General features: G+C 40.7%; 1 protein-coding gene across 8 annotated transcripts in view; it reads right to left on the bottom strand.

The window, feature by feature from the left end:
• Nucleotides 1–25,708, bottom strand: part of N4BP2 (NEDD4 binding protein 2) — a 77,077-nt gene that overhangs the window by 13,855 nt on the left and 37,514 nt on the right. For 7 of the 8 annotated variants that reach the window (XM_089777848.1, XM_025187933.3, XM_025187932.3 and 4 more), the window contains 10 exons: nt 24,104–24,192; nt 17,621–17,697; nt 16,295–16,450; nt 12,365–14,718; nt 10,383–10,468; nt 8,650–8,695; nt 7,000–7,220; nt 5,351–5,469; nt 2,776–2,914; nt 1,158–1,346 (listed from right to left, as the gene is read on the bottom strand). In XM_089777848.1, coding sequence (XP_089633974.1) covers nt 1,158–1,346; nt 2,776–2,914; nt 5,351–5,469; nt 7,000–7,220; nt 8,650–8,695; nt 10,383–10,468; nt 12,365–14,718; nt 16,295–16,450; nt 17,621–17,697; nt 24,104–24,192 — 3,476 coding nt within the window. Of the gene's footprint in view, nt 1–1,157; nt 1,347–2,775; nt 2,915–5,350; nt 5,470–6,999; nt 7,221–7,610; nt 7,983–8,649; nt 8,696–10,382; nt 10,469–12,364; nt 14,719–16,294; nt 16,451–17,620; nt 17,698–24,103; nt 24,193–25,708 lie in introns of those variants that run through there. The other variant, XM_075930549.2, reaches the window with a different exon arrangement.

Genomic DNA, 25,708 nt, shown 5'->3' with positions numbered 1-25,708 from the left:
GAAATAAAAACACTCCCTTCATTCCCCAGCCCCATGGGGGAGAGGGAGGAAGGAAGGCACTGAGCTTATTCCCAGGGTTGGATTAACTCTTCTGGGGCCTTGGGGCTAGTAGGTTTTGTGCCCCCCCTCCTCTATGGCTCTGGGGTGGCACCACAAATGAGGGGGTCAGTGTGTAGGAGGGGGCTGCTGGGGAGCAAGGTGGGGGTGTCTGGCCAGGAGGTAAGGTGCAGAAGTGGGCTGTGGATGCAGGGACTATGCAGGAGGGAGGGTGTAAGAGAAGGCAGATGCAGGCTCTGGAAGGGAAAAAAAGGATGCATGAGAAGCTGGGATGTGGGCGGGAGGATGAAGAAGTAGGGTGGGAGTCTGGAAAGGAGGGGTGCAGGAACTGGGGGAGGTACAGCAGGGGTAGGGGATTGTGGTGCCTACCTCGGGCTGTTCCGGGGGTAGGGGGAAGACCACATGTGTCTTTGTGCAGTTTTGCACTCTGCAGGGGGCGCTTCCCTGCAGCGTACAGAACTGCTTCTTCCACCCCGCCAGGCAGAGCCCATGAACCAAGCTTGCTTTGATCAGGCCCCGTGAGGCCCTAGAATAACTTATTTATTTTGTAAATGTCACTTGTGGAAATCTACTTTAACCTATGTCCATGACAGACACACAGAATAGTGGTTGAAATTATATGTCTGTCCAACAATCATGCATACACCATTATTCAGAATCTTCTTGAACAAGCCATAATATCTAGATTAGAAATATAACAAAGTCACTTTAAAAAATACAGATACTAAATATTTCTGAAACATTTCTCAACTCACCACTATGATTGACTGGCAATAAAATGCAATGTCTCTTCCCCCCCCCCCTCCTTGCAGGTGATAGAATGACATCATCAGTGTCATCAGACTCTCTTAGTGAAGTAAAAGCAGCCAGAGAGGGGGGTAGGTGAGCGTAGCGAGCAGAAGAGTGCGCAGCCCCCTAGTATTTTCCATTGGAAAATGATTTTCTAGTAACATTTTTATATCACTATCTAGTAAAGATGTGATGAATATTTCATAGTTTTAAAACTTTCAATAGAAGTTTGCATTATAAAAAAATATTAGATTTACACAAGCCTTCTGAACAGTGTAAAACTAAATTTGACTTTCTTTTTTTATTTTTACCTGTTGAGCATAAAATGTTGCCACGGGCTTCATTCCCATGCGATAGGCCTCCTCTGCCTTTTTCAAGCACTCCTGTTTCTTTTGTTGGTGAAGAAAAGCCTCTGCTCTAAAGTCATCATACCAAGGGTACTCAACGTCTTGGAACATCATCTCATTCACCACATCTTCAGCTTCCTTGGATTTTTTTGCCTGCAACAGGTAACATTTGCACTAAAGGCCTGGCACAAATTCCATGAAATTGCACTGCAAAGTTCTCTCTGCTCTCACTGGCGTAGTATCAACTCTCATGTGAGAGTACTTGTGTCTAAAACAAGGGCTATGTGATATTTATTCATTATAGTACAAAAATATCAAATTTACCATGAGAAAACAAACTTCAGAGAAAACATTACCACAGATAAAACAGGAACTAACCGATCTGTGACAAGTGAAAATACTCCTCCCGCCCACTGTTGTCTCTGTCAGGTTTAATTTTGTATTACTGAAAAATTATGCAAGCACAAGTAAACAATCTCTAAGAGAAAGATGGAGCTAATGACATCAGTTAAGGAAATAGCAGTCCCTGCTCTCAGTGAAACTGAAGGATGCCACCTTGGTAATTCCAAAAAGGTCTTTTAAATATTTTAGTTATCCCTAAAATAAATACACCTCTGGGCACTGATCAAGTGCAATGTGTCTATTTCTAGACTAGAGCATTCTTGCAATCAACTGGGGGCATTCTTAACACCCCTTCTCCTTTCTGCCCAATCTTAGCATTCACTTCATAGAGGAAGGCAGTGTGCATATGTGGCTGAGAAAATTAGGCAAAACATTACTAAACTTCAGGAGAATAGAGTTTTATGGTTCCAGCCTGTTAGATTGTAAAGACAGTTTAGTACTGCTCTTCTAAAAACTCTCTGCAGAACGGAGTGCTCTTTTCTCAGAACTTCATATTCTAGGAAGAAGCTAATGTCAAAAATATCCACATTCACTGTGACAAAAATGCAAACCATAAGCGTTGCAGCAAAATGTGTACTCTAACACTGACAACAGGACTTCAGTGCATATTAAGGATGTTAAATTTAGATGAATCAACTAGCCCAATAGTCGATGTAATTTGCATCGACTATTTGATTAGTCGATAAGGGCACCTCCGCCTTTGAAATGTAGCAAAAGCACTGCAAGCTCTTGCTACATTTCAAAGGCAGAAGTGCTGCTGGGAGCGCAGGGCCAGCGGGTGACTTAAACAGTCCCACATGCCCTGCAACGCTTTATTTTTAAAATGTACAAGACCCCTCCTGGGGCTGTTTGAGTCCCCTGCTGGCCCTGAGATCCCTGTGGCGCTTCACTTTTGAAATGAAGCAAGAGCCCTGCTCTTGCTACATTTCAAAGGCGGAAGCACCACTAATTCCCCACTGTGCCCCTCCCCTGTCTCCCCATGGAGATGGTGCTGGGGGGGAAAACCGGCTTTTAAGCCGGTTCCACTCAGCACCGGATCCTGCTCCCCCCTTTGCTGCCTCTCTCTGATAGAGACAGCAAGGGACACAGGAAGCAACTAGTCAAGTCACTAGTTGACTATCCTATAAGCATTACATTCCTAGTGCATGTATTCGTAATTATGAAAAAAATTGGCTTTTACCTTTTTCTCTCGGTTCTTCATAGCACTACAGGAAGGGATAGTCTCACTTTGCTGAGCAATCTCTGGAGCTACAACTGTTTTTACAGGATCTGCCTCCAAGACACAGTTCAGAAATTGCTCGGTCTGTTCTAAGGAGTAGCTATAGAGAGAATATATCAGTAACTTTGTATACATATTGTCCCAATGCACATTAACAGCAGCTTCATTTCTTTATATACAGTAGACCTTCATACAGGAGTAAAATTTAGCAAAATGGTAATGGAGTTCTCACTTCTCTATTCACTACTGAAGCAAAGTTGTTTATAATACATCATCAGACTCAGCTATTCATTGCATTGCATACCTGCTTTGGTGCTAACACAGGAGTGGGCAATAATTTTTTTAAGTGGCCCCAGTCTGCACTGCAAGGGGGTGGGCCTTAAACAGAAGGGGTGGAGCCAGGATGCTTCCCTACCCACAGACTATGATTGGTCTGGGGATGGAGGAGCCCCTTTGCCTCCCCCTTCCCAATAAGTACCCATGCCCCTGGCGGTGGGAGGAGACTTCCTATACTCCCCCATCCCTAGACCATTCAAACGTTGTGTGCTTCCCCTACTCCCAGGACCTGATTGACCTGGGGGGAGGGGAGGCAGTGTTAGGACCTCTGCAGGCTGGATCAACCCATTTGGTGGGCTGGATCCGGCCCGCAGAGGCCCATTTGCCCACCTCTGTGCTAACAGATGCACCCAATGCTATCTGATAGTCAATAATTAAAAGGCTTTTTTTCTGTGCATTTTAAACATAAGCAACAACAACAAAATCAGACAAAGGTATAGCACTCACAGCAACAAGTGTATGTAAATGTGTCTCAGGAAAAAAATTTGAGAAGAGATTTTACTTTAAATCTTCTGCGAATTTATAGCCAATAGTAAGAAAAGTGATTTTTTAAAAGACAAAGGCTATATTGATACTGTCCCTTTCAGTATTAACCAAACCAGGTAACTCTGAGTCTTATTTTCAGTCAGCCTTTGCTTTATAGTTTTATGGAAGAAATTAATCCCGTTCTTACTATCACAAATTTGGTAATCATCTGTCTATTTTTCATATTGCTCAATAGGCTAAAAGAGGGAAACTGTTTTAAATTAATGAGATTTTGTGAAGAAGCCACAAAAGGAAGGCTACTGAGGAAGGAGTTAGGAGGGAAAATTGTGAGGAAAGAAAGAAATGGAAACAAAGATGCTACAGAAGTGGAATTGTATGGGCTTGAAAGGGAGGACAGAATCCTTAAACTTCATTTAAAAAGTTAAGGGAAACCAGTGTATGCCTACAGATAGGCCTGTGATATGGCGTGAGTAGTGGATAAGAAAGACTATTTTAGCAGCAGCAGTTAACCTAGACTAATCAAAAGTTACACAGAGAAGGTGATTGAAGCAGTCAAAGTGAATGATCACCAAGGAATGGACAAGTGCTTAAACTGCTGAGGTTAAGAAAAGGACAACTTCTGGAGTTGCTGTAAAGAAATAACTGACAGCCTCAATGTGTAGGGAGAACATGCTGGAAACAAGCAACCTGTGTGAAGAGGAAGATAGTTGGAACTTCCAAGGGTGAGAGCAAGGGAAGGAGAAGGGAAATTTTAGGAAGAAAGATGGAGTTCACTTTTCACTACCTTGAGTTTCAAATGGTAGTTGGGCATCAGGGAATAAGGAGTTGAAAAGAATCAGATGCTGCAAGAATGGATAGAATGAGAGATGACTCTGCCTAGCTTATTTCATTGCTGCTGTGGTGAGTAGAAAATTGGTAGCATATGGTAGGCCACAGTAGATTTTCCCTCTGGCTGAGTGCCACTCTCATTACTTGCCAATCTCTCCAAGTTGATTCTTAGAATGGCTGTTTGTTGAGTTAGCAGAACCCTTGCTAGACAGTGGCTCCATTCAGTCAATATCATCCAAGGAAGGTGGTAGAGGTTTGAAATCTATGGTCTGGACTTCATAGTCCAGCAACATCTGAGGTCCAGCATCCCGGTGGGTGCTCCTGAGCTGGAGCACTCACATGGAAACTCCTTCCCCACCTTCCCAAGATTCCAGAGAAGCACAAATAGCTGATTTGTGGTATCCAGGCTCAAAAAGGAGGGGGGAAAGCAGGGATAAGGGGATGCTCAGAAGAAGAGGCAGGATGGCTGCTGAGTTCCACAGCCAGGACCGCAGGGGCTGGGAGTATAGCCCGGTGGCCACAGGGCTGCGGTCCTGGTCTCCCAGCCATAAGTTTCCACAGCCACCGTGCCTCTTCCCCAAGTTCAGAACCAGCCAGATCCCACAGGTGCTGGACCATAGTGGTTCAACTTGTAGAAGGAAAGTGAGAGAATGAGAGAAGAGTCTTCTCAAAGTAGTAAGTAAAGACTAAAGCAAGTGCGTACATTTGAAAAAATTAATTTGTTTGCTGCTAAGGACCTTGGAGTTTGGCCTTTAATTAAAGCTAAACTTATTTTTGTTAGTTTGGGTAGAACCATTCTTTGGCATTTAATTTTGACAGAATAACCATGTACAGTAGGATATCACTACGCAGCATTTTACAAAGGAAACATGTAAAAATCTCTCACTTGTTGTCTTTGAAGATGTCCATTAAGAAGTTTTGGTTTAGGGTTGGGAACATCTCAAAGAGTTGCTTCTCCTTCAGTCTGGCAGCACAGTTTTTTCTAGCCATGGAAGGAACACGTTTCTAATCCAGAAAGTAAAGTAAGTGAAACAAAAAAATCATCATTAGATGAATCTATATTAATAAAACTGATCCAATAATGTAATTGATATGCTATGGACAAAAAAAATTATTCACTACTTAGGCACCTATTGTGCTAAAGATTTTAATTACCTGTAAGTATCAGCCACACACTCATCTCGTGCACAGAAAACTGAGATGGGCAATCATGCAGTGCAATGCTGCTATAGTGTACAATTGCTGGAAGTCACTAAGCTAGAGTTCCCTCAATTTAAACTGAGAGCATTGAGATGGTGAGGTATTTTCTGAGACAGGCAAGTTTGGAAATTTGCTACCTGTTAGTCTATAAACATCCAGATTCCTGAACATTCCAGACAGACTGCAAAGCCCATCTTAACTTCTTCAGGCAATTAGGTAAGAAGTAGAGAGAGAGTTTGGGCTTGAGCTATAGATGCTTTACACATGACAGAAATATTGTTTTGACGTGAGTATTAGTTGTTTCAATGTATTAGGCATTCAAATTCTGGAAGTCACCTACCGCCACAATTGGTCTGTGAACCAATGATAGTCCCTCAGATCTCCCTGACACAGTTTAGGAAGGGCAGTAAGCCTGTCCCTGGTATCAAAAAAGTTGGGAAACCCTTACCTAGAAGGCATGACAGGTCTTTAATTATAAACTGAAATAAAGCTGACAATTCTAGTGCTCATATAAAAAAAGTGACCAAAACTAAAGCTGAAATCTATCTGTGGACACCCCGGTTATCAGTAAGCCCCATATAAGCATAAGGGCAAGAACCCACAATATTTTGCTTCAGAAATATAGACTTATTGTATGCAAACTTCAATGTCAATAGAAATATGGATTCTATTTTTATGACAACTACTTACAGGGCAACAGAATTACGGGGGGGGGGCGAGAAGGGGAAGACATAATTGCACTAGTCTATCATTGCATCCATTAAAGGAGAGTAGCACAGATACACACCAGTTAGATCATTATAAGCTCCAAATTGAAAATAGGGGAAAACTAAATGGAATAGAATCAAGCTTTAGCAAATAAGAAGAGCGTGCAAAACTCAGAGAGAATTACACCGTAAATACCTTTTAAATGTGTCAGCTGTTTGGACTGTTGTGGGTTCTTTTTAAAAGTATCACAAGCAACTAAGTCTCTCTTTGAACATGCATGGCATAGTGCTAATTATAATTTTTTATATGGCTCTCACAAAGAATGCATGAAGCCAATTTGATTTTTTTTTAAAGCTTAACTAATCTATAGCAAGATCTGTTTGTGAAACAATTATGATATTAAGGTTTCAAATGACAGATTTTAAAGAGAAACATGATCAACATGGCTTTTATCTAGCATCTTACATAAACCCTAATTATTAAAGAAAAATTAATAAATGTGTTCTCTCAGAAACTCAACACAAGTCAGCCTGTGCAAAGACACCGAAGCAAAAAATGACTTGGGGGTGTATGTGGGAAATTAGTGAGATACAACTTAACTATAATAAAAAGTGGCAATATTCATACCAGATCCTGTCTCTCCTGTAAGGCTATTTCTTCAGACATTATTTCTCTGAGTGATACTCTTTGAATTTGTGCATTCCAATGATCCATAAAAGGGAAAATTTCTGATGTTGCTAGATTTTCCCTGTATGTCTCTGATGAAGATCCAGGGGGACAGGTCATTTTCTTCTGCTGCAGTTTACTGTCCGTGCTCTGAGATAAGATTGTGTTGGAGTCATCCAGATCTAATTGGTCAAGAAGTACAAAAGCAACAAAAATTTCAAGGTGACAAAATGAAAAATTCAATGTATTTAATTAAAGCAAAGCCAGAAGTACTTAAAATACATTTTACCTTACTACTTTTTCATTATTAATAATCTGATTTTATTTAAGCAATTAATATTTTTAGCAAAAATAATATTACATTGCTTACATTTTCCTCTTCTCCCTCTCTCCCCCCCAGTTTGTCAAGCTTTGTTTTTCTTCTAAGTAAAAAAGTGACAATTCAGACTGAATTTTTATAAGCTGGAATCTAACTTGCACCTGCAAAGAGATTACTGCATCTGGACATTTGCAGGATTTTTAATACTCAGTTACATGTGTGTGTTTGTATATTTTATAACCACAACTTACAAAAATATATTTAACCACTTTTGTCTTCTTTCTCTTGTGATGTTTAAGGCACAGTTTAACTATTAGGTAAAAATAAATGCAAGTCTAAGGACCAGGTTGTGGGTAAGTGGGTAACCTAGTGTTTGCTGCACAGAAAAGATTCTTTATGGGGAGCTCAGGAACTGAATGCTTGATTCGCAGATCCATCACTATTTGAAACAGGGACACTTGGTGGGCTAGTTCTGGTGACCAGGGTGAAAGGACGGGATGATCAGAGGCTCCTTCCTCTTTTTCCTTGCAGAAGGGTAGCCCCACTTGTAGCACTAGCCTGAATCAGTGCCTCTTCTGTTCATGGAGACTGTATCAGGCCTTGCAGAGTCAGTCACAATCTCACCCTGTGCATTTTGATCCCAGATAGAAATGAGAAAAGCCAATCATCAGAATGCTTTAGGTCAGTGGTCTCCAACCTTTTTAAGTGCAAGATCACTTTTTGAATTTAAGTCAGTCCAGGACCTACCTCAAACCCAAGTACCCCCACCCTGCACTCTTCTCGGAAGCGCTGCCCCACCTCACCTCTTTGCTGAGGCCCTGCCCTCCTTACTCTGAAGATGGGGTATAGGGAGGGGAGCAGAGTGACATGAGTGCCCCTTGCCCCTGTTTCCCAACCATGCACAACAAGCAGGAGAGCTTCCTAGGGGGCAGCTCCGGACAGGAGTAGCAGGGCAATAGGGGGAGGAGCAGCTGAAGTGCTAGCACTTGATAGAATCCCAGCCAAACTAGTCAGGATCACCTGTCAGAAGCTCCAAGATCTACCGGTAGATCCCATCTACTGGTTTGTAACCACTGCTATATGCTATTATTAAAGTGACTTTTTTAAAATTTTTACTCCCACTGCTACTTTTGTAAGATAATGGTGAGTAGCATATCAAGTCCACTAAATACAAACTAAGCTTAAGAAATAAAGCAGTACATTTTCCACAATTTTTAATTTTTTAACCTTATCAGTTTTAGTTTTTGATAAATGAGTGTTTTACCGAAATTTAAGGGAAGTGTATACTGTACCTTGCATAAACAGCTTATAAGATTCATCTTCTTTCCTTTGTCTCTTCTAAAGACAAATATTTTTTTAAAATTGCACATTAGTGAACGACAGGTATACATTTTCACCTAATGTTAACTCATAAACATTTCTTACTTTTCAGGTAAACAGGTTTCAAATTAAATTACAATTTTTAAACTACTTTTAATTTGAAAAAAAAATCTGTGTATATATGTAAGTTAAGAAATATACTAAGGGGAGAAGTTTTCAAGTGACAAATCAAAGAACTACTAAAATATCAAATTATATCTCCTAATTAAATTAAAGATTAGACAAGCCCAGAGAGTTGTACCAAAAAATAAGATGCAGTACAAAGCTGTTTTTTTTCCTTACTCTGGCTAAACTCATGGGCTATGTCTACACTGGCCCCTTCTTGAGAATAGCCATGCTAATTTAGAACTTTGGAATAGGGAAATGCGCAGGGGATTTAAATAAACATGGCCGCCGCTTTTTTTCTGGCTTGGGGAAAAGCCGGAAAAGAGCATCCAGACTGGCGCGATCCTCCGGAATAAAGCCCTATTCCGGAGGATCTCTTATTCGTAGGAATAAGAGATCCTCCGGAATAGGGCTTTATTCCGGAGGATCGCGCCAGTCTGGATGCTCTTTTCCGGCTTTTCCCCAAGCCAGGAAAAAGCGGCGGCCATGTTTATTTAAATCCCATGGGGGATATTTAAATCCCCCGCGCATTTCCCTATTCCAAAGTTCTAAATTAGCATGGCTATTCCGAAGAAGGGGCCAGTGTAGACGTAGCCATGATGACATGAGACACTGGGAACCTCTCTCAATTAGCTAATACAAATAAATCTGTTTTCTGTACATAATAGGTAATGTGTAATATATTCTATTTAAGAATAAAATCAAGACTGTTTAAGGTCAATGGTTGACAGTTTTAAGGCTCCTTTTTAAACAACGGGCAATACATAACAGACTGGACTTCAACTATCTTTTTCTGAAAAATTATATGTTGTGATCTTTTTTCCATAACAACTCTCATTCTTGCTATACTATATCTTACAGTGAGAAATTTATTCATCCCTGAAATCCTTCTCATCTTCTCCCCTACCCTCCAAAAATGTATTTTAGAAGGATCACAGTGGGGCATTTATGACCATTTTGAAATTGGACATCATAGTGTTTTTAGAGGTTGGTTCTATACAGGCAGTCCCCGGGTTACATGGATCCGACTTACATCGGATCCCTACTTACAAACGGGGTGAGGCAACCCCGCACTAGCTGCTTCCCCCCAGCAGGTCAGGGAGATGCGGAGCGGCTTTTCTCAGCAGACATCTCAGCTTGAGAATAAAGGACTGAGGGAAGTAAGGTGTGGAAGAATAAAACTGAGCTCTGGAGAAATGTTTGGCTAGAGTTTCCCCTACAATATGTACCAGTTCCGACTTGCATACAAATTCAACTTAAGAACAAACCTACAGTCCCTATCTTGTACGTAACCCGGGGACTGCCTGTACTTCATTTGGGTTTTATTTACTGCAGGGGTAGGAGTCACTATATAACTAAAATATTTATCTCCTCTATGTCCACTTATCCCCATGAACTTTACACAATATAGCTAATATTCTATCACTGTTCCAATACATATAAAAATACATTATATAAATATTTAGACAAATGCATAAAGAGAAACAGATACATTGACAATGCCCAAGTGTAACTCCTCATAAGAAAGAAGCCTACCAACCATAATAGATTCTTTCCATTTCTCATGAATCACTTTGGCCAGATTCAGATCTATATGAACCACATAATCCTCAACAGTTAGTGATCCTTATGGAAGAAAGAAAATATACTTATTAAAGCACTGTACAAAAATTAATCCTGTCAAATACAGAACTGTGATTTAACACTAATTAATTTGCATTTAAAGAATTTTTCATAAAAACAGAATGCCTGAAAATAGGGATGTAAAATCCAGTTTAAAATGTTAACTAGTTAAGCAGCTTGCCGTGTCACACTGCAAGAAGGAGGGGGCCGCTGGAGTAGACCCCCATCCACAGCACGATGGGCATGGCCAGGCTGGAGCACCACCCGACCCACGACGCGGCGAGCCCGGCTGGGCAGGAGCTGCTACTTGCCTACACTGTGAGCTGCTTCAGCTAGGCTGAGCCCACCATTCTGCAGGTGTGGGCTACTCCAGCCACAGCTCACAGCCTCATGTCGTGGGCCGGGGGCTGCTCAGGCTGGTTGCTGGTTAACCGGTTACCCTGGTAAGCATGCTGGTAAGGCAAATGCTTACTGGGTAATTGGTTAACTCTTTATATCCTGAAAGCTGTTTTGACTGCAAGTTAAATAAAGACAGTGAGTTCTGAGCTCTCACCCAACAGTATTCATAAGCCAGCCCATAATGTGGAAGGGACAGGAGAGGGGGAGTTAATATTAATTACACCTTGTTTAAACCTGACCATTAGAATGACTGGCTCTTTTTCACTTTTATAATTTTTAATTAATATTCTTCATTTATATGTCCACCCTTGCATTTAACTTCTTTGCAGTTAACTCTGAATCTTGTGACCATTGTAATATTGCAGTCTTCCTGTTATTTAATCCCTCTCAATGGATAACCATCCCTGAAGATTACATTGGTCATTGCTGTCCTCACTGTTCCCTACATCATGCTCCTTACCTTCAGGATGTCCCTTATCCTGCCTTCCTAATGCCATTGCCTGTTCCATCCCTGGGAAGGCTGGTGTTGGCCCCTCAGTGGTTGCCTGGGTGGTAGGAGTGGGGGACGGGACTTGAGTCCACCACACTGCACTCTCCAGGTGAATGCCCGATCCACTAGGCCACTCCAGAACCCATCCCCATTACCCTACCTTCAGGGCATCCCTTATCCTGCCTTTCTAATGCCAGAGGATGTGCCATTTCTGGGAAAACTGGTAATGGCCCCCCAGTGGCTGCCTAGGAAGGATAAAAGCCAAGAATCCTTTTCTACACTAGTCAGACAGCATTATGGTAGACGCATAATGTAACTTTTCTCCACATACCTACATGATACTATTACACCCATTGATTTCTCAAAAAGAAAAAGTGGGTGTTTTAGAGGATTTAAAGAAAGGGGAACAAATCTCAGAAAACACCCCCCACCACCACCCACCTGCCCTTTTACCCAAAGCCAATAAAATGTCTTTTTTTTTGCTCACAGCCAAACTCATCAATAAATCATAGATTACAAATTTTATATCAAGTACACCTTATGAAAAATAATTTAAAAGATTATTATGCTTCATTTGTTTTTTTTTCCTCCAAAGGTCAAGATCAGTCAAACCTGTGTGCTATCTGTATTATCATATGGGTCAAAAACCTAGACCCTTTTACAGGCATACCTGGCTTGACGCATTTCATATGTACAGTCAGCACCAAATCCTGAGCATAAAAAGTGGTTTGATATTGCATCAAATGTCACAATCTCATAAAAATCTGGTCTTCCTTCACTCCCTCATTACATTAAAAAATGGTGTAACATGCCTGTCGGCCATGTTGCTGGGATGGATACATCCTCAAACTCTCCAACTCATGAAGGGATGAAGGGATGAAATTATCAAAAGCCTTTGAATAGTACCATGATATCATGAGCAATTCCATGAATGCATTTTCCCAAAAGCATAATTAAAAAAAAACCTTTTTTTAAAAAAAAAATTACATTACATATAAATGTTACCTTACCTGAATCAATGCCAACTGGCCCAAATATTTCTTTCAATTGAAGGGCTAGTTCAGGAGGTAATGCCAATTCTAAGCAACTTATATTCATGGATCTAGAGGATACTGGTGTAGGGTTCAAGATCTTGGTTCTATCTTCATCCATACTAGGAGTCTTGCTTTCTTCCCTACCACCTCCAACTGATATCATAGGTTTCCCATGAGTCTCCATTTCTCCTTCACTTGCATAGTTCTTCAAAGGTGCCTGATCCATTTGCAATAATGGAATAATATTACTTACTTTAAAATTCTCTTGATATGTTTCTGAAAATGTACTGTCCATCTCCTTATTTAATTTGGGTTTTGAAATGGTTGGAGAGGTGTTAAATACTTTAGGTAAAGTCATAGGTAGACCTAAGCCCACATTAAGCTGTGACACCGCTGTTTTTTCTTCTGTTTCATTAACATGGCTCATTGTATTTATTTTCCCTATCTCTGAAACAGAATGCTCAATGATATCTGTTCCTGAATCTTCTGCCTCAGTTCTGGGAGCAGTGTCATTGGTATTTTTGAGCTTTACTGAAGCACTTGATAGAAGTCTTGTTTGAGAGTCAGATATTTTAGCATCTGTCTCAAGTACATCTGTAGTTTCAATTGCTGCATAACATGCTGATAAATTGTTTTCTGGAAGTTGAATGATACCATCAGTCCCAATTATTTGGCTGGTTTGTTCAGAATTTGTAATATTCTCTTCATAGTGTGCATTTACCTTAAATTCAAGGTCTGAGACAGCTGGCTTGGTTCCTGCCTCCTGCAAGCATTCAACATCTTCACCTTTGCACAACTTTTCATCAGAATCCAATAGCAGGCCTGTAGCCCAGACAATATCCTTGTTACATCTTTCATATAAGTCTTTCAGTGCATCAAATGAAACAGACCCAAACAACTTACAAAGAATATTCAGATTTTCAGATTCATCAATACTGATAAGTTCACTTTCTTCCACATATGTGCTTTTATCATACATAACTCTATAGGGTATTTTTTCTTGAGAACTTGAAACAGCATCCATATCTTTTGGTCTGAATGCATCTAACCTGCCATGTAATACTTTGGTATTCTCAGAAATAATAATTTTCTTTTCTAATCTCCATAAGAGAGCGAAATCTTGTGGCTCAGTCTGTGAATGGCTGTTTGGTTGTTTACAGGTGTGTTTCTCAGGTTTCTCTTCTAGAAAATTAAGTTTAGACAACTGTTCTTCTGGTTTGGAGAGGGCCACACTGCTGTTGGTAAATGTGAGGGCTAATTTATGATGTTTACGTGTTCTTTTATTTTGTTGGGGTTTTTTCTCATTGACATTTTTACTAGCTACTCTTTCAGGTTCTTGAAAATTTGATTTCTCTGTATCCTGTAGTAGTTCTGTGCTCAGAGATGTTCCATGAAGCACATCCACTGTGTCAAGAACATTTTTGTGTGTATCGCATTTGCTATTTCCAACTTCATTAGATTCACTTAGACTTCTCTTTGACATTCTCCTTGATCTATGTTGCCTTTGCTGTAAAGAGCTCATCACAGGCCAGTCTCCCACCATTTGCAATTCTGGTGCAATTTTATCTGCATTAAGAGCACAGAAAGAATCAGATGCTAAGTTTTCCTCCCCCTGTCTTTTTTCACCAGGTAGTACTTCCTGCTGAATATCTGCCAGGGCCATTTCTGTCTTCTGTGAATTGAGATGATGCTGGCTGGTTGCTTTATCTTCTTTATCACTCTTCATAGAAGATTTTTCTATTCTTCTAGTCCTTTTGGTTCTCTGCCCAATTGTTTGTTCTACAGGCCAATCACCCAGAAAGTTTAATAATTCTGGCCTCGCTGATGCATCCAACGCTGAATCATTTTGTTTCATAACGTTCTTTTTGTGAGTTAATACTGGTTCTACTGAATTTATATTATACTGATCTTTTTCAGTTTGAACTTCCAGAATCTTGTCACTATGTTCTTGAACACATTCATAAGCATGGATATGCAAGTATGTGGTTTCTTCAGGTTTGACAATGTCAATTTTACTAGTTTCTGTTTCAGTAATTCTATATATTTCTTCCCTCTTTAGAGATTCTTCCCCCAATGGAACTTCTTTTTCTTCATAATTTGGTAAACCAATGTCCATACCACCTTGAATAATGCCACTCTCAGATATATGTTCTCTTAAATTATTTTCAGTTTTCTCTTCTTTTTTTCCAAAATATTTATCTGCCAGGTTATTATTTTCTAGTGCTGATGACACATCAGATGCATGTTTCTCTTCTTCAGCTAATTCAGGAGGCTTAGAAGCTGAAGCAAAAAGTATTTCTTCTTTCATGTAAGTATGTACCTCTTTTTGCCTGCAAGACAAACAATTAAACAGAAGACATTAAAAAAAAATCCTAAAAGGTAACAAGCCACACCTACTCCCTCCCCCCCCCCTTCTATTCTGGCTTGGCTATTAAATAAAATTTATATTACAGCTCATTAGCTCTTTAAACCTGGATCCCGTATTTTAATGTAGACTACTATACAATCATTTAATTGAAATATAATATAAAATGCTAGCGCTCCAAATCCATGAAATCTAGGGAGAGGAAAATTGGTTAAAAAAACCCTAGCTCAAACCTGAACATTCTCCATTTAAAAAGGAGGTCCTCCCTGATTCTAAACATTTCTCTTTCAATTAGTCTATATTCTGCTACCCTAACCTGCAACAGGAGCGCTAGCATAGAGGATAGTCCCAGTTTTGCAACAGATCTAGTTACTACATTCAAGCCTCATGGGTTTCATAGCTTACCCAAACTCATGACATTCAATAAAAATATCTAGAAATTAACAGGTAAGGGTTTTATCCTCATTGCCTTATAATATTTTATAATCCATTGTAACCCCACTTAATTTTCACAATTTTAACAGTACCCCCCATGTTTACAAAAAATGTATTCATAAAGGTTGAAAGTCTTAAATAAAGATGACTGAGGATGAACCTGATGATAGTGTTCAAATGTGTTAAGGTCTGTTACAAAGAACAGTGATCAATTGCTTCCTAGGTCCACTGAAGGCAGGACAAGAAGTAACAGGCTGAATCTGCAGCAAGGTTAAATATTAGGAAAAGCTTTCAACTATAAGGAAAATTAAGCTCTGAAATAGGCTTCAAAGGAGATTGGGGATTCTCCATTATTGAAGGTTTTTAAAGAGCAAGTTGGACAAAAACCTGTCAGGGATTGTCTATGTTTACTTGGTCCTGCCTCGACACAGGTGGCTGGACTAGTTGACCTCTCAAAGTCCCTTCCAACACTACATTTCTATTATTCTGTTTAAGGGACCCATATTTTCCTTTTAAAAATTACTTTACACATTTAATAGCTCTTATAAACATCTATCCTGTATACCAAATAGCATATTTACAATACAGGAGAAAACAAGAGGAAAAAGTTTTGGTTGGTGGACAGCAATAATCTAATGAACATATTGAAACAGAGAAAAGGCTGATTCCCTTAACTGTTTGCTTCTAAAACTTTTAACCCTGTAAAAATAAAAAATACTGAATTTGTGTTAAACTGGGTTGTTGTTTTTTTGTTTGTTTGCTTGCAAAGCCCTGCACAGATACAAAATTAGTATCTACATCCACAAAAATGAGCTGCGGATATCCACATCTGCGGATGCAGATATCCGTGGACTTAAAGTGGATAGTCGCAGATTTGCAAGGTTCTAGATAAGAAATTCGTACTCACATCCATGAGTGCAAAATACAGCAAAATAAACCATGAGTATCTGTATCCACAGATGTGGATACCCACAGATATAAAGTGGATATCAGTGGATTTGAAGGGTTCTATTTGTTTGGTTTTTTGTTTTTTAGTAGTTCCAGGTTAGGAAGAATTAGGGCTGTACAAAAGCTTTTTTAATTTAGGAATATCAAGTAAGCCTTACCCATAATCCTTCTCCTGACAAAAATCTTCAGTGCTATAAGAATTTTCTGGTTTGTCTGGGATGGTAGAATTCAAGATTGAGTTAACAGTCAGGCAACGTTCATATCGCTCCAACATTCTTTTGATCTTTTCTTTAGATACACCATGAATGTTTCGCCTAGAGATTAAAAGAAGATAAAGAGACATTTCAAATTTTAATACTCAAAACAGTGTGAAAGACAGAATCATTTTGCTTCGTGCTGTTATGTATCTAGTTTTGCCTAAAATTATACCTAAGAATTAGGCTAAAAATAAATCTTAAACTGCTGTCTGGGATGTTGCAAACTAGATGCTTATGCAGAAAGGGAGCCAAACTGCATAAGAGAGATTCTGGAACCGAGTCCTTCTCCTGTAGGCTATGCTCAGTTGACAATTTCTCAGAATGTGAAGAAAACATATTTCCTACTCTGATCTCTCTGCTCCTAGCCAATCGTCAGTGTACCTTATGCCTCTGAGTAGGATTTTGCACTGACATGAAGTCCCAAAAAGCAATTTGCTTGGCAGTGGCCTGAAAACAAATGTAAATCTAGGCCAGCATGACAAAAAGAGGAGAACTCAGGTTGAGGGAAGGGGAGAAGACCCCAAGTAAACCCTGGCAACAGGGGATGATTGTGCCCAAACTCCTCATGTAAGGAAAGCAACTCTCAGCTGTTCCAGAAGGATCCCCATAAGCACCTCTCAGCTGAACTGATGCCACTCGCTGTGTTCAAATCAGATGGCAATGCCTAGGGAAAAAGTGTAACTAAGCTTCCACTGGTGGTTTAACAGAGTTTGTCTGTAGGTTCTGCTCACATCAAGAAGTGAGTGCTATTCTAGTGCATAAGGTAGATGGGACACTTGGAGTCAGGGAGGCCAACTACAGAACAGATCACTTTGACACAAGAGGAGATCCATTAAACAAGATAAATCATAGATGTTTTGCAGTGCTCCTATTGGATCTATCTTTGTGACTGAATTTCCAAAGGATAATTTAGGGAGGAGTAAACATTTGCATAGCTTTCTGAAGATTTAAAATATATAAATGCTGAAGGTGACTTTCTGGCTGCCAGCTAATTTTTCAAAAGTTGGATTATAAAAATAAAACAAAATTACAGGAATTTTTCAAACCCCTTACGCAATTGTAAGCAGAAAAGTTAAAATAACAATAATTAAACATGATTAACTTAACAAGGGACTCTGTTGTTTTGGAACTTTGATGACCATTATCAAAGTAAAAAAATATTATTTTAAAGGAATATAAATGAAAGCCAGAGCAGCCTACTTCAATGTCTTCTACAGTATTTTTTACCTTTCAAGCTCTTTTGGTTTAAACTTCCACCAAGTATCAGGCTCTCGGAACATGACTTTGTATTTGTACTGCTGTGACTGAATATAGAAAAAGAACACAAAATACATCAGTGAAGTCATAATTCTATGAAAGAGATACAATATTCAATACAGACATATCAGTTTCACATTTTACAAAACAAGTTAAAACTGCAAAAGTACACTAACTATGTAACAGGCTTCATTTATGATTACACAGATAGGGATTTTTCAAAGTTGTCTAAGTTATTTAGAAACACATCTTTCTTTAAAATTCATGAAATGGGTCTCATCTCAATCAGTCTCTATGACAGAGGTAATTTAGTTTTGTCTAAAACTAAACATTTTGAAAAATATCAATATTTTATACCATTTCTTTCCTTTAAAAAGCAAAAAACAAAACTTTTCTTACTTCAGTTAGCTTCACACATAGGCTACGTCTCCATTGCATGCCTCTTGCGCAAAAGCCTATGCAAATGAAGCATGGATTAGCATATTGCTGTGCTTCATTTGCATAGTTAATTAGGGGCCCTTTTTTGCACAAGAGGGGTTTTTGTGAAAGAGCTGTTCTTCCCCATTTTTTTCAGGAAGAACAGCTCTTTGTACAAGAGGGGGGTTTTGAGTAAAAAGGACCTGTGTAGACAGCTCCTTTTCCTCAAAAGCCTCTTGGGCAAAAACAGCCCCTAATTAATTAAGCAAATGAAGCATGGCAATATGCTAATTCATGATTCATTTGCATAGGCTTTTGCGCAAGAGGGATGCAATGTAGATGTAGCCTATGTGTGCAGCTAATTGAAGTAAGAAAAGTTGTGAGTGTGTTGTAGGGTTGCCAGGCGTCTGGTATTTTTGCCTCCTGGCAGGGAAAAACCCCCAGAAAATACCGGACATTTTAGGTGTCTGGTATTTTCTGAATTTTACCACTGGACAGGAAGCGAAAATACCGGACTGTCTGGGTCAATACTGGACACCTGGCAACCCTAAAAGTACCTGTTTACAACCTTTCATACTGTAACTATGACTAGGTATAAAATTAGACTTCATCATCAAAATAATCTGATACTGAAAAAGTCCCATCTTTAACCTATCCATCACGTGATGAGGACTAGCCTAGATGACCTCTCGAGATCCCTTCCAGCTCTACATCTGTATGATTCTATGCAACAAAGTGTGGTTTTTTTACTAACCACTTCAATCCTTAGTTCATCTCATTTGAGCAAAGTGTTTTTATATCTACAAGGTTATTTATGCACAGAGATATCCTGAGAAGACCTACTTTTTATCTTGTATGTTAATTTATGGTACTGAAAAGTACCAGTCTGACAGTACTGTTAAGTTCTTTATCAACTAATACAGTTACAATATAGGCAGTGGCAGCAGAAGCACTTTCCCAATGATGTGCTTAAACCAAAATTAGCATGAAAATCTCTAGAGTAAGAAAGTTGTGGCCAGACAGCCTGCCTCCATATCATCCATCTTATTTGCCTCTCTGAAGCATACAGGGCAGAGAAGGAGCAGTAAAATCAGCATAGTCTATGCTGGCTCATCTGATCCTGAGAAGCTGAAACATAGATATGAGGAGAGATCAGGATATGCGAGACTGCCACCGGCTGGCACCTATGTTGATTCGAACACACACACAGTCCCTGGAAGAGGAATTTCCCACTGAGAAAAGAATCCCCAGTAATTCCAATTTAGTTATCTCTCTTACAAGTGTAAATTAAGTTCACAACTCCCTTGTAAGAACTGGTCTCACAAAAAACAGACCAGCATCAATTGGCACGACAGACAAGAAAGAGAAATACGTGACCCCATGAGTATAAAAGATGGGCCCAGCACACACTCACTTTGAGTGTCATTCTACCCTCTACCTGCTGGTCAGGTTAGGTGTTTAACCTCCCGAGGTTCTATGGGGACGCCCACCTCGTATTTTCGTCTTTCCTAGGAATTGAGGGACCGGCCCTGGCCTGACATGCTGGAGTCGAGAGGCACAGAAGGGGGTAAAAATTGTACCTGGATGTGGTCCTCTGTCTTAAGTGTACACATAGAAAGAGTAAGCTGTTACTTGGTACCATTATTTCTATTTTTCTATCTTTATCTTCTTTGTAACTATTTTTAAGATCCATATTTTGCTAGCAGTATCTATATTTTGCTAGTAGTTAAGAAATAGAACAATAGCCATTGCAACCATATGATTTATAAGCTTCTTTAATAAACCTGTAACTGTTTAAGTTTTAACCTGACTCCTTCAGTTGCTGTAACAGAACCAAGCACAATTTAAAAGAACTTCAGCCGGTTAAAGGGACAGTTATAGGAAGAGCTTGGGCGTTTGGATCTGTGTCACTCCCAGGTGTCAGGATCCACTGGGGCATCTTTCAGTCTTTCCCCAAGGCTGCCCGCTGCGAAGGAATTATGAATTCTAGCAGCTGAAATCTAAGATGTAATAAGCTCTTCCTATATAACGGGGCGTCTGTTGGCCTGCTGGCCACCCTCTGCGATGGAACCCCGGTCCTAGCAGTAAAGGCACGGACGTTAAACCTTTTCTCGGAAACATACACACACACACTGCCCTGACCGTCGGCTGACAAAAGTAGAGCAATTCTCATTCAATTCAACTCTCAGGATCTTGGATGAGGCTATCAACGAAGTTGACAATTAGTTCTAATGTGAGGCTTGGTTCGGTTCGCAATACTGACATGGGCAATTTCTAAAACTAAGTGAGAGTTCCAAAGAAAGAGGCTATTTCCACACTCTGGCATTCTTTTTAACTATCATAAGTGAGCTTCCTTAATATATGGATATACAGGCAGTCCCCGGGTTACGTACAAGATAGGGACTGTAGGTTTGTTCTTAAGTTGAATCTGTATGTAAGTCGGAACTGGCGTCCAGATTCAGACACTGCTGAAACTGACGCCAGTTCTGACTTACATACAGAATCAACTTAAGAACCCCAGGCTCCCCAAGTCAGCTGCTGCTGAAACTGATCAGCAGCTGATTCCAGGAAGCCCGGGGCAGAGCAACTCTGCCTGGGGCTTCCTGTAGTCAGCGCTGGTCAGTTTCAGCAGAAGCTGACTTGGGGACGCCTGGGGCAGAGCAGCTGGGGTGCTACTGGACCAACCCAGCAGCACCCCATCTGCTCTGCCCCAGACGTCCTGATTCAGCCGCTGCTGAAACTGACCAGCAGCGGCTGAATCAGGACCTGGGGCAGAGCAGCTGGGGTGCTGCCGGGTTGGTCCAGTAGTGCCCACGGGCGCTGCAGGACCAATCGGCAGCGCCCCAGCTGCTCTGCCCCAGAGTCCAAAACAAAAAGCCTGGTCTGCTGGGGGGGGGGGGGGAGCACACTAGCTGCGCCCCCCCCCCCCCCCCAGCAGACCAGGGACACGGGGAGCAGAGCCGCATGAGACCCGGTGCCTGTGGTCTGCTGGGGACGGTCCCCAGCAGACCACAGGCACCCTGACTGAAGCCGCAGCCGCGGGAGGGTCCCGCCAGAGCAAAGCCTCAGAGGCACGGGGAACCGCCGCTGCTGCCGCTCCAGTCTGGGTGCCTGTGGTCTGCTGGGGACGGTCCCCAGCAGACCACAGGCACCGGGTCTCATGCGGCTTTGACTGAAGCGGCAGCAGCGGCGGTTCCCCGCGCCTCTGAGGCTTTGCTCTGGCAAAGCCTCAGAGGCGCGGGACCCCCCCGCGGCTGCGGCTTCAGTCCGGGTGCCTGTGGTCTGCTGGGGACCGTCCCCAGCAGACCACAGGCACCGGGTCTCATGCGGCAGCAGCGGGGGTTCCCGCGCTTCTGAGGCTTTGCTCTGGCAAAGCCTCAGAAGCGCAGGAACCCGCCCGCTGCTGCCGCTTGGGTCCCGGTGCCTGTGGTCTGCTGGGGACGGTCCCCAGCAGACCACAGGCACCGGCACCCAAGTGGCAGCAGCAGCGGTTCCCGCGCTTCCGAGGCTTTGCTCTGGCAAAGCCTCAGAAGCGCGGGAACCCGCCCGGTGCCCCTGGTCTGCTGGAGACGGTCTCCAGCAGACCAGGGGCACCAGAGCAGCTTACGAACGGGGCTTTCTCGCCCCGACTTCCGGGGCGAGAAAGCTCCGTTCGTAAGTGCGGATCCGACATAAGTCGGATCCGCGTAAGTCGGGGACTGCCTGTAAGCATCTTTTTAAATATAACGTATCTAGGCCTGGTTTACCCACATGGGAAAGTTAAAGTAAGATAGATAGAGTACATAGCTGAAGTCAACATATCTTAAATCCCTGTCCACACAGCGTGAAGTTGATGGGAGCAAATGCTCCCGTCGATTTCCCTTACTCCTCGCAAAAAGCAGGAGTACTGGCACTGACAGGGGCACCCTTTGAGTTCCATCTAGCGCGTCTATACTACACCCTGCTAAACTGAACCCCAGAAGATTGACCGAGGAAGCGCTGATCTTTCATGTAGGGTAGATGTGCTCTTATAGAGCTTAGTGGTAAATGAAACAATGAAAAATAGGAAAGTTTTAATTAGAATATCTATTCTGTATCTGAGAAACCTCCCCAGAAAACATTTGGTTGGAAAATTCCTGACCTGTTCTTGTAGTGGATCCTCTAAAATGGTTCAGTAAGTTCAGTTACTTTAAAAACTATAAACTGAAGAAGTAAAATGCATCTTACATATTAGGGATGTCAATGAGTAACCGGTTAAACAGTTACCCTGTAAATATCATCTGTTAAGCATCACCTGCAGCTGGCTGCTTCTGGCCGGCCAGACCCCCTGCATGGGACTGCTAGCTCTCTCTCGCCCACCTCCATTTAAATGGTTAAAGGTTGTTAGCACTACGTTTAACCAATTTAATGGGATTTTACATCCCTATTACATATGCATAGCACCCTTAAAAAAACATGTGGTCTGGCATGATTTTAGTTAGTTGGGTGACCACTTATCATGGGTGTGGCCAAGTATAATATTGTTCCCCTGTGGTTCTGCAAATCCTCTGGTTCAACACCCATCAGGTACCAGACTACAGAGGTTCAAACCTGCACCAGCGGAGGAGGTATTCTAAAGGGCATTATTGGCACTAAGGACCTCACAGAATTGGGAGCTAAATGATCAGAAGACAAAGAAAAGACAATGACAGACCACAAGTTACAAGAACAATATGTCATTAACATGACAACAGCATTGTTTTGACAGAATCAGTTACAAACTCAACGGTTGACTTATCTAACTTGACTTCAACAGCACTAGCAGTTTCATGAAAAGCTTTATAAGTAGGCTCATGTACATCTGAATAAAACCCTGTAATATTGCTATTGAAACACTTTATTAATTATTAAGATTTCCAGTTGAAAAGCATACTTATTTTCAAATATTTCAGCTAAATAAAATAATACCACAGGACAATTTGATCTTCAAATCAGTACTTAAAACACTCTTATGTGAAATTTATCAATGGTAGTCCAGCAAATAAGAACATAAGAATGGCCATACGAGGTAAGACCAAAGATCCATCTGGCCCTGTATCCAGTTTTCTGACAGTGGCCAGCACTAGGTACCCCAGTAGGAATGAACAAAACAGGGAACCATCAAGTGATCCATTTCCTAACTCTCATTGGTAGGTTCTGACAAACAGAAGCTAAAAATATCAACCATGCCCATCCTGGTTAATAGTCATTATATGAAGAAATACTTCCTTTTCTTTGTTTTAAACCTGCTGCCTATAAATTTCATATGTTGACCCCTAGTTCTTGAGTTGTGAGGAGTAAATAGAACTTCCTTATCTGTTTTCTGTAAACCAGCTGGCCCATACAGCTTTCCTATTATCTCCCCAACCAGGCATAAGGAATGCAGAAGGCCTGTGCAGCCCCCTATTCCTCACCCCAAGGAACATGAGTAGAGGCCTGAGCAGCCCTCTGATACTACCACCCCCCGCTTTGGCACCAGGCTGGGCCTCCCTCCCTCCAGCCCCAGGCTGGGCCCGGAGACCATCAGTAGGAGGCCTGTGCACTCCCCACCTGTCCACAGACAACATCAGTTAAGTCTTCTAATGAATAAATAAAAGAACGTTATGCCTCCATCTGTCATTTGGTGCTTATGTCACTGAAGTACACCGGATGTCAAATTTAAGAGGAGGCAGAGACTGTATTTTTGCTTTCTATAGAGCACCACCAACCACATTGTTGGTACTCAACTAATATGGGCAGTAAGAAAAACTAGCTGACAGTGTTACTGATTATGCATGAGGAAGAACAGAATCTAGCTTATTCTGCAAAATGTGCTCTACAGTACAAAATATGTCTCTGTCATTAAGGTAAGCGGACATAACACTTAGAGCTACACATTTAATGATATGGTACCATTTTTGCACACTTCTTTGATTGCGGACTCTGTCCACTTCTTGTTGAACCCCAACAGAAGCTGGACTGAACCCTGTAACCACACTTAAAAGTGTTCTCAGACTGGTTGTCAATCTCTTCTCACATCATTCAAATCATCATACTAACCAAAGCAACATAAGGCTTCATCTCCCATGCCTGTATGTTTGTGTTGTCTATTATTATAGGAGAAATTCTCTTTTCAAATGCTTCTCCGGCTGAAAGACACACATAAAAGAGTGATCTATGGGTAATTTCTTGATAATAAAATGAACATCAAATGTTAATTTTAATCTTTAAAATACACCAAATTTAACTAGTTGTCAAAATAAATATTTTATGAGTCTGACCTCTATGCCACACAAACACATTTTTTATTTAAACATAAAAACTTAAATTACATCGCACATTATTTTACATGTATTATTTAAAACAGATTTACAGATGTATAACACACCAATATAACTAATTAGTAAAAGATACTAAAAGCTACATGATCACCTTCAAATGGACTTCTTTGAGGCATACAAAATTCATGGCTTTATAACAGTCTTAAGATAAGCCCACTCTGTGTAAACTGTATAAAATATGAAAAATAAGAAGTGTAGTTTTTACACACAATGTTTATTGATTGCTTAAAAAAAGACAGTAGGCAGTATTAAAGTAGCATCATAATCAGAGTTACTTAAACAAAAGATAGTCGTGCAGTACCTTAGAGATTAACAAAAAAACGCAGATGGCATCATGAGCTTTCGTGGGCACAACCCACTTCTTCAGACATGTTGCCCACAAAAACTCATGATAGCATCTACATTTTTTGTTAGTCTCTCAGGTGCTGTGAGACTATTCATTATATTTCAAGTTTTTTTCAGATACAGACTAACATGGCTACCCCTCTGAAACAAGAGTTACTGTTAAGTAGGTACTTTCCCTGTAAACCCATTTTTAATAGGTTTAAAACATGGCTGCAAAAATGTTGGGTTTAAAATTTCGCACACAAGAAATTTGAAAAGAATTGCTTAATGAACAATTGTTTCATTCTCGAGGAGGAGAAACAAAAACAAAAAAACCTTAAGTTGCTGAAATCACCATTGACCAGTTTCCTCTTATTTTTGGTTGTTTCCTAATTTTTGTCAATAACGTAGTATTCTATAAGGAACATTAGTTCAAAGGCAGGGAAAAGATCTGGATAGGTGCCATATGTGTAACACACCCACTCTTAGGGTACGTCTAGACTACAGGCTTTTGTCGACAGAACTCTGTTAACAAAAGGCGTTATTCCTCGTAGAATGAGGTTTACATATGTCGACAAAACTGCTGAGTTTTGTCGATGTTATGTCGACATAACTCAAAGGCAGTGTAGACACAGATAGTTTTGTCGACAAAAGTCCACTTTTGTCGACAAAACCCTGTAGTCTAGACACACCCTTATAGATAACATTTGAATGCAAATACTGATTACTAATCTCAATTTGGAAGGAATCCTCTCAAAATTACCACACTATAAGTGGACTATAATGAAACATATATACCCTGATATAATTTCAAAAGAAAAATAATCCTTCTGTGCAGAAGTAGACATTAGTTAGCTAATGGCATATTAAATACACCATTCTGAAGTGTAGGGTACTATTTTTGTCAATATTATTTAAAATTTGTACCTCTAAAAAGAGATTTAAGCTCATCCTATGGTACACCTACAGAAAAGCCTGATTTTATAGAATAACTTTCAGC

Source organism: Pelodiscus sinensis, chromosome 4 (assembly GCF_052426305.1).
Source record: "Pelodiscus sinensis isolate ZL-2025 chromosome 4, ASM5242630v1, whole genome shotgun sequence".
In the NCBI taxonomy this organism is placed as follows: domain Eukaryota; kingdom Metazoa; phylum Chordata; order Testudines; family Trionychidae; genus Pelodiscus; species Pelodiscus sinensis.
The sequence above is the reverse complement of the archived record's forward strand: the minus strand, read 5'-3'. Positions and strand labels throughout refer to the sequence as shown.